The sequence below is a fragment of the Salvelinus alpinus genome, chromosome 21, assembly GCF_045679555.1.
Source record: "Salvelinus alpinus chromosome 21, SLU_Salpinus.1, whole genome shotgun sequence".
Lineage (NCBI taxonomy): Eukaryota > Metazoa > Chordata > Actinopteri > Salmoniformes > Salmonidae > Salvelinus > Salvelinus alpinus.
The window spans coordinates 17,674,415-17,684,454 of NC_092106.1; the positions used below are offsets into that span (position 1 = coordinate 17,674,415).

The 10,040-nt window shown below is 43.2% G+C and overlaps 1 protein-coding gene across 1 annotated transcript; it reads right to left on the bottom strand.

Annotated features, from left to right (window-relative positions):
- Window positions 1-5,496: 5,496 nt before the first annotated feature.
- Window positions 5,497-9,622, bottom strand: LOC139548621 (solute carrier family 35 member F2-like). Its single transcript, XM_071358406.1, has 8 exons — window positions 9,507-9,622; window positions 8,916-9,091; window positions 8,594-8,721; window positions 8,278-8,437; window positions 7,976-8,132; window positions 7,800-7,852; window positions 6,315-6,469; window positions 5,497-5,877 (listed from the first exon to the last, which is right to left on the bottom strand). Exons 1-8 carry the CDS (start codon window positions 9,620-9,622, stop codon window positions 5,617-5,619), a joined length of 1,206 nt encoding a protein of 401 aa, XP_071214507.1. The 3' UTR covers window positions 5,497-5,616.
- Between the last annotated feature and the right edge of the window lie 418 nt (window positions 9,623-10,040).

Consider the following 10,040-nt stretch of genomic DNA (forward strand, 5'->3'; position numbering starts at 1 on the left):
GACACTGAACAGTAGGATATATTATCATATCTCCCGCGAAAAGTCGGCAACTGATCATGAAGCACAGGTGCCCTCATTCAATTTGAACTGATTTGAAGTTGCATTTTTTTAACTTTGAGAAAGTAACTGTGAGCCATGTAAAATCATAATTTCATTATGTTTATGTCAAATGGTTAGCCTTCTGCGCAAGTATTTACAAATATTTCAAAATTACAACATGGTGTTTGGCTAGTCAAGCCTACTCTGGCACAAAAACATTCCATAGTCTACCAGTAGAGGGTGTTGTAACACTTGTTACCTGGGACAGTAGCCTCTCACTCTCACTTTTAAAATAGTGAAGGCAGGCCCAGTCCACTTACACTGAAAATAAAGACAGAAAACCTGCACACAGAAAAATGCCATTCCAGAGTTCTTTAATAGATCCTGCCCGCAATAGATGACATGTCAACTGCCTTGGTCAGGTGATCAGACATGTCCAGAAACAACCAAGGCAAGTCTGTGGGTCAGAAGACTCAGAAAGCTCTACTGTTACTTTGAACCCAAATAGCATTCTTGAGAATAGAAAATGTTTTAAATAAATATATAACATAAAATGTGATAAAATGAATAAATACTTGAGATATGACTAAACATAATTTCTTTCATTGATGCGGAGTGCAACTTTTAGTCCCAGTGTGTGTGTGTATATGTGTGTGTGCGCGCGTATGCACTCGTGTATGTGTGTGTGTGTTACGTGTCCCTCCCCAGGGGTCTCTGTATCTGCTGAAGCTTATGACCTGACAGTGAAACTCTGTCAGGGGGAGTGGCATTGGTGTCACTTCCCCACCCACTGTGGTACACCTGGACTTCATCAGTGATCTCATCGGGCGAGTAGTCTCCTCCAACGCCCACGTCACCTGCGTTGAACCCGGTATACTTCTGTATTTGTGTGCGTGTGTCTTCTGTATTTGTGTGCGTGTGTCTGTGTGTATTTGTGTATGTATGCGTGTGTCTTCTGTATTTGTGTGTCTGTGTGTATTTGTGTATGTATGCGTGTGTTCCTTACCTGGGTAGTATATAGCTGTGGGCAAAGGGCTGACGGAGGTCCAGGTGATGACCTCACTGGGCACTCTCAGACTGTCCGACCACATACATACCTCCAGCACACCCACCTGGGAGGACAGGAAGTAGATCAGTGTTTCCCATCATTAGTATTTAAAAGCAATCCAATGCTTTTAAATCCTTCAGGGGGAGTGGACCCATGCACAATTTTACATGGCTCACATGTAGTGACTTTCTCAAAGCTAAAAGGAGTAACTATCTACTTCAGTGTTTCCCAATGCTGGTTCTGGGGACCCAGACGGGTGTATTTGCTCTAGCACTAACACACCTGATTCAACTTGATGATGAGTTGATATGTTGATTCAGGTGTGCTAGTGCTAGGGCCCTTTTATTTCAATGAGTCTCAATAAATTACAATGGGAACCTATCATAGTGGATCCTCACCGGCATATCCAGGAAGTCTGGAGTCATTGAGTGGGCGTGAAAGTTCTGAACTACAAACTCATTGGCCCGCTGGAGGAGGGCAGCGGAACCGTATCCCTCGGTGAGGGCCAATAGCATCAGGCAGTTGGAGAGCTCCAGGGTTTCAATCAGGAGCACAGACACCTGGGAAACAGAACACAGGTCAATATATCAACATCACCTCTGAAGTTTCTGAATGGATTTGACATACAGTATGTATCTGACCCAGATCTAGGGTTTATTCCAAATGGCACCATATTCCCTTTATAGTGCAATACTTTTGACCATGGCCCATATGGCTTTGGTCAAAAGTAGGGCATAGGGTAGGGTGTAATTTGGGTTACCCCTGATGGGTTACCCCTGTTGTAGTGTACCTGTAGGAAAGAGACGAGCTGGAACAGCATGTCTACGTTTTCGTTGGGCGATGACCATCTCTCCAGAGTGAAATAAGTCCAGGTAGCAGCGTACGGCTGGTTACCCAGGGTACCATCCCATCCCCACACTCACGCATTTTCAACTCAAACATGGCCCTGCAGACAGAGAATCGTTAGAGCAAACACACGCACGCACACATGCACGCACACACAAACACACACACATACACCAACCTGAAGATGTTGCTGCAGGCAGCCAGGACACAGGGGAAGGTCTGTTCCTGGACTGTTACAGTGAAGTCAAACAGCAGGCCTCTCTCTCTGAACAATCTGAGCATGCCCAGTAACTGCTGGCTGTGAGCCTCCGACACACACAGCTCAGACCTGTGATCCAGAATATAGGGAATACCGTAGGGAACGTAGTCGGTTCCCTCGGACTGGGAGTCGGATCCCTCAGACCGTGGGTCCATGATCGCTCCAGAGCCCGGGACAGAATCACAAAAACGTTATTATCAGTTTTATGTTCTAAGGTTGTATATTATGCAAACTAGGGGCATCAACTGAATGAGAAGAGGAGGACAGGTAGAGGATGATGAGGTGGAGGAGGAGGAGGAGAGAAGGAAGAGGAGGGGAGGAGGAGGAATGGCTTTGATAGCAGCAGTGAGTCTATGTAGTTATTAAGTGGGGATCTTTCAACGATCATTCTCACAATGGCACATTGGTAGTAGTCAGGGCTGGATTTGATTAAAACTCTGGATGGGAGACCAAAGGCATAGCTGTAGATGAATCAACTGTCCAGTAGGAGGTTCTACCCAGCCTTAACCTTGGAATCTCATATCTGAACTTTTATTTACAAATACTGTATTTTTCTTATAGTAATTGTCATTGTTTTTAAAACACAATGTGAAACCTATAAGAAAAATATTTATTTATTAGAGGTTACATTCTCAGAACATAATTCATATATTTTGTCTCAAATATGTCTTACCATTTCTTTGTAGGAAATGCACCACAATCATGCATTCAATTGTGTATGTCATATAAGTAACACATATACAAATACAACACTGCCATATAAGGAAAAACATACAACATCTTACTAGATCCTTATCAGATTACCTAGATTTTTGGAAAAATAATGTTCTTCTGCCATTCAAGATTCTTATTAGATTTTCATGATTATTTTCCATATGGGGCCTGTGCAAGCTCTATAGCCTAGTAGTCTATCTATAGCTCATTCCTGTGGAGCTGGTTAGACAGTTTAGGATTCAGGGAGAGAGATGGAAGATTGATTGACAGAGGGAGATGGGTAAGAATAACATTTGCATGCAGTCTACCTTATCATATCTCAACTGTCTGTGAACACACGGAGGTTGTGTCTACATGTCAGTTATTATTTATCCCAAAGCAGATCAGTAGTATTGCTTCTGTGCCTTGTTTAGCATCATATATTGAGTGAATCACAAAGCAGACTATTAGTTCGCTAACTGTTTATAATAAAGTATTTGACGAGCACTACCTCGGGAAAAACAACGTTTTTTGTCCATAGATTTGATCAGCTGATCTGATCCGATGTTTGTAAACAATGTTGTGCGCGTGCTAGTAAAGGTTTCAGCACCACGGACAGCTCGCTATCCTACGGGAAGAGCGAAGCCACGCGAGGACATGAAGTGAAAAATACTCAACGTGCGACCTCATTCCAAGATTTCAAGTATGAAGTATTTCAACTGTCTATGTTTTTTGTTTTTTTGTCTCAATGTATTATTATTTAATCAGGTTATGTTTCACGCATTGAGGCCTGCAGTTAACATAGAAAATGTATATCTTCATGTGAAAATATCTTGCTTAATTGGGTTTATGTTTGAGATCAATGAAGACTCACTCATTAAATTGACACACCCCACAATGAATGTGGAATAAAACATGTATTTATTATTCCTCCTGCCAACTAGTGGAGAAATATTACAACTAATACCAAACACCTATACTGTACATACAGTTGAAGTCGGAAGTTTACATACACCTTAGCCAAATACATTTAAACTCAGTTTTTCACAATTCCTGACATTTAATCCTAGTAAAAATTCCCTGTCTTAGGTCAGTTAGGATCAGCGCTTTATTTTAAGAAAGTGAAATGTCAGAATAATACTAGAGAGAATAATTTATTTCAGCTTTTATTTCTTTCATCACGTTCCCAGTGGGTCAGAAGTTTACATACACTCAATTAGTATTCTGTTGCATTGCCTTTAAATTGCTTAACTTGGGTCAAACATTTCGGTTAGCCTTCCACAAGCTTCCCACAATAAGTTGGGTGAATTTTGGCCCATTCCTCCTGACAGAGCTGGTGTAACTGAGTCAGGTTTGTTGGCCTCCTTGCTCGCACACACTTTTTCAGTTCTGCCCACAAATTTTCTATATGATTGAGGTCAGGGCTTGGTGATGGCCACTCCAATACCTTGACTTTGTTCTCCTTAAGCCATTTTGCCACAACTTTGAAAGTATGCTTGGGGTCATTGTCCATTTGGAAGACCCATTTGCGACCAAGCTTTAACTTCCTGACTGATGTCTTGAAATGTTGCTTCAATATATCCATATAGTTTTCCATCCTCATGATGCCATCTATTTTGTGAAGTGCACCAGTCCCTCCTGCAGCAAAGAACCACCACAACATGATGCTGCCACCCCCGTGCTTCACGGTTGGGATGGTGTTCTTCAACTTGCAAGCATCCCCCTTTTTCCTCCAAACATAACGATGGTCATTATGGCCAAACAGTTCTATTTTTGTTTCATCAGACCAGAGGACATTTCTCCAAAAAGTGCTATTTGTCCCCATGTGCAGTTGCAAACGATAGTCTGGCTTTTTTTATGGCGGTTTTGGAGCAGTGGCTTCTTCCTTGCTGAGCGGCCTTTCAGGTTATGTCGATATAGGACTCGTTTTACTGTGGATATAGATACTTTTGTACCTGTTTCCTCCAGCATCTTCACAAGGTCCTTTGCTGTTGTTCTGGGATTGATTTGCACTTTTCGCACCAAAGTACGTTCATCTCTAGGAGACAGACCGCGTCTCCTTCCTGAGCGGTTTGATGGCTGCGTGGTCCCATGGTGTTTATACTTGCGTGCTATTGTTTGTACAGATGAACGTGGTACCTTCAGGCGTTTGGAAATTGCTCCCAAGGATGAACCAGACTTGTGGAGGTCTACCATTTCTTTCTGAGGTCTTGGCTGATTTCTTTTGATTTTCCCATGATGTCAAGCAAAGAGGCACTGAGCTGGAAGGTAGGCCTTGAAATACATCCACAGATACACCTCCAATTGAGTCAAATGATGTCAATTAGCCTATCAGAAGCTTCTAAAGCCATAACATAATTTTCTGGAATTTTCCAAGCTGTTTAAAGGCACAGTCAACTCAGTGTATGTAAACTTCTGACCCACTGGAATTGTGATACAGTGAATTATAAGTGAAATAATCTGTCTGTAAACAATTGTTGGAAAAGTTACTTGTTTCATGCATAAAGTAGATGTCCTAACCGACTTGCCAAAACTATAGTTTTTTAACAAGAAATTTGTAGAGTGGTTGAAAAACAAGTTTTAATGACTTCAACCTAAGTGTATGTAAACTTCCAACTTCAACTGTACACCGGTGAATCTGTAGATCTGTTAGAATGGTAAGAATGAAAGAAAGGAGACAAGGAGATGAACAGCTATAGACTCTTGGGAAGTGCTTGTCTGGTAGATCAGATCACATCGCCGGTACTTCCTCATACTGTGTTCTCTGATTCCACGATACCCCTGGGCATTCACCCTCTTCCTCTTCCTGCTCCTCCAAGACTGCCACCACCACTTCTTCATTGATGATGTCATCAGGGTTGTCATAGCCACCCTCCTTCCAGCCCACAGAGGGGGTGATGGGGTCTGCAGGGTTAGGGGTCGTTGCCACAGCGTTGAAGGAGACAAAGCCCACCAGGATGATCACCAGAGACACAATGTACAGACCTGAGAACTACACACACACACACACCAGATGAGCTATATGAGGCCATAGTAGATTACACGTTAACAACAGTCATCAATACACTGAACAGGGACACGGTGACCAGGGGATTTCTCTGCAGGACTAAGATGTTTTAAGATAAGGTCAGCTGTGTCCTGTGATCAGGACAGCTCTACCTCTGTTTCTGGGTACTGATCTTTTTACTACTGTCTCCTTGATCTCACAGAGATTAGATTCGACAAGTTTGATAGAGATTACCGCGAGTACAGACATAGTTTAGCAGCAATTAATCAATCTATCACCCATCTATGGAGTCATCAAATCATTGATTAACTCATCTCTTTATCTGTTCAGAAAACACAATCACTAACTGAACTGTCAAATGGCTCAACCTACTGTACCCACTATCCTCAGTGTTTCTGCTGTGTGTGTGTGTGTGTACTAACCGTGTATTGAAAGAGAAACAGACCACAGAAGAGGCTGAGGAGGTTTGTAGTGAGGAGGGAGAGGTTGACTGCTGTAGCACTGGTCTTCTTGACCACTATGGGCATACAGCTGTACAGGATGTACATACACAGGGCATAGCCAGCAAACAGCAGGCCTGGGGAGAGAAGAAGTATACATTATAAAATGAACATACTATACTATACATTGCTGATCCTTGTTTTGGCAGAGTATGACCGACAACAGCATTTCTAATATGTTTTACGTGGCTCTCTGATCACTCCAAAGGTGCATCTGTCTTTTCAATATTTTATTATGTGTTCTTATCTGAATATTATTGATCCTTGTCTTGTGTTTTGTAATCATTGATTATGCTTGTGGTGATTAAACAATTTCCCAAGTTGGAATCAACAGAGTACTACTACTCTACTCTCTCTACTCATTCATACAGCTGTACTGGGTGTAGTCAGAGAACAATAGGCCTGAACAGAAAACACATACAGTCATTATACAGGGCAGAAAGTATTATTAACAAGGAAGATCAACTGTTGCAGCTCCCATAAAACCCAAGATAAAGAGCAGCAAAGTGCTGTATGTTGAAACTGTACTTCTGCAAGCTAACACAGCATACATTCTGTACTCTCTGTAACCTTGCCACCAAAACATCTGTAACCACCACCACGTCTGTAACCCTAAGAGAGAGGTAATAACCGGTGCCCTGGGGTGGTCTAGTCGTTTACACTACCGAATCTGCGGACCCACAACTACTTTGTAACAAACCCTCTCCTTACTTTCCTTCTTCTACACTGTCCTGTCTCTTTAATCTTTTATTTTTATTTTTTTAATGTCAACAAATATACAGGTAACTGCCAAAATAAAGGAAGCACCAACATAAAGTGTCTTAATAGGGCGTTGGGTCACCACGAGCCGCCACAACAGCTTCAGTGCAACCTTGGCATAGATTCTACAAGTGTCTGGTACTATACTGGAGAGATGCGACACCATTCTTCAACAAGAAATTCCATCATTTGGTGTTTTGTTGATGGTGGTGGAAAACGCTGTCTTAGGTGCAGCTCCAGAATCTCCCATAAGTGTTCAATTGTGTTGAGATCTGGTGACTGACACACACACACACACACACACACACACACACACACACACACACACACACACACACACACACACACACACACACACACACACACACACACACACACACACACACACACACACCCTTTACACCCCCTATGCACCTTTGAGACCCCTCTTTTAAAGTCACTGAGTTCTCTTCTTCCAGTCATGGTAGCCAAAATAATGTGCAACTGGGCATTTTTTACATGACCCTAAGCATGTTAATTGCTTAATTAACTCAGGAACCACACCTGTGTGGAAGTACCTGCTTTCAATATACTATGAATCCCTCATTTACGCAAGAGTTTATTTTATTTTGCCAGTTACTTGTATATTTTGTTTTATGTGGTACTAACCGATTCTCCAGTCCCATTGGATGTTTGCCACGTTGTTATGCTCCAGAACACCCCTGTAGGAACACAGCAGACCACTCAAATCAACCACATTCCCATTCTACTACCTTCTCCCCGAACATGTACCCTCAACACACATCCACACGCATGCGCACACACACGTAAACACACACACTTACAGCTGTATGCCACTGATGAGTGTGCCGAACAGGCCGACCATGCCTAGGAACTCTACACTGCTGAGGTGTTTGACGGTGTACTCCTGACACAAGTTAGACACAGCATATAGGCTGGCACTGAGCAGGACCAAGCCATCACCTAGCAGAACGTCTGAGGCTAGGAGAGAGCGAGGAGAGGAGCGAGATAGGAGAGGAGGATGTGGAAAGAGGTGAGGTTAATATGTTACTATTTATTATGATATGAACTGAGAGATTGAATGAAATAATTAATGAATTAACGAATGAATGGAGTGGGTTCTTACTGGATCCCAAGTCTCGTCCAGCCAGTAGATCAGCTCCCACCATGGCCCCCACCCCCAGCAGACAGACACACACAGATATGTAGTGGACGGGTCTGTAGCACGTCTTCAGGAACCAGCATGAGAGTATCATCAACACAGGGATCACAAAACAGTCCAGCAGCTGGAAGACAGAGAGACACACCAGAATAGTCACATACATTGACATAACTCAGCACACACACACATGCACACATAAACACTTGCATGCCCGCAGGCACGCAAACTCGCACACACACAAAAACATACAGACATACACACACCCTCTCGTAGTTCTGACCTGTATACTGGTGAGTGTAGTGTACTGGTAAGCTTTAACCACTGTGTAGTTAGCCTCGACGTCCACCAAGCCTACTAGGAGATACTTCCACCACCTCTTCTTTAAAATCTGAAACATATTTCCATCCCCTACAGTACGTTAGGAGAGGGTAGCCTGGAGGTTATTGCACTGCTACACAATTATAACATTTTATAAGGTTCACAACTGCAATATTCTGATGAGGAGCGCCCTGGGGTGGTGTGTGTGAGAGAGAGACTACCTGTTCTTCAGAACAGCACGTTAGTGTGCGTGAGTGTGTGTGTGTGTGTGTGTGTGTGTGTACCTGTTCTGAACAGCAGAGCGGTGGTGTAGGTGATGCAGAGCAGTGCGTAGCTCATAAAGCTCTGGAGCATGGGCGCGTCCACGTGGTAGTCTGAAGCCAGGTACTGGGATGTTACTGCTGTGCCACACATGAGAACAGCCAAACCCTGACCCATGGCTACTGTCTTCACCAGCTGCCTGTTAGGACAAAGCATAAGTGAAGCAGAAATTCAGCAACTCTGGAAGACAGTAGACGTTGATAAAGCTGTGTCTTTCTTGGTAACACCAACATGTTTCGGCCCTATAGTCTTCATAAGGGTTTTATCACAACTCAGTCCAGGCATCTGTATGGTAGCCGCCAGGGACATTCACAACTACTGGACAGTGGACACCCTCCATTCTTAGACATTGATAGATCTCCACTATGTCACTATCTGTCCGACATGGCACCATATTCCCTATATAGTGCTCTACTTTCGATCAGAGCCCATAGGGAGCTGGTTAAAAGTAGTGCACTATATAAAGGATAGGTTGCCAGATGGAATGGAGATGATCACTGATATAACATCTCTCGCTCTCTCTCCAGTTGAGTTTTCTCTCCCCACAGACTCACCATGTAAACACTTCTTTAGGGTTGAACTTCAGAAGCTTCCGGATAATAAGGCATTTTCTATCATAATTATTTCTGGGGTCTGTTGCTATAATCCCCTCTGGGTCCTTCTCAGCCATGTTGTCTCACTGTAACAGTGGGGTCCTGGGATGGGGAATACACTGCTGTGTGCTGCCTGTCCTGGGGCTTTTAAATGTCTACTGTGCTGCCTGGGCTGAATGATTAACAGTGTTCTCTAATCAAAGTGCAAAGACTACTTAGTGTTTTCAGATAATAGGTGTTACAGTAGTGATGAAAGTGTGTGGTACAAAGTGGGTGAAAATGGGTGTGTGTGAAACTGTGGGAGGGGGTTGGGGGGTATTTAGATCAGTGATTACTTCATTTCAGCTAGGTAATTACTCCACCCAAGGAAGGAAAGTGGGAGGAAAGGCTTGAATGAATAAAGGAAGGAAATAAGAGGAAAGGGGAAGGCTGTGTGGATTTGAACAGGGCACATATCCCTTCTCTATGTTACTTGCTTGTCTCCAAGTCACATAG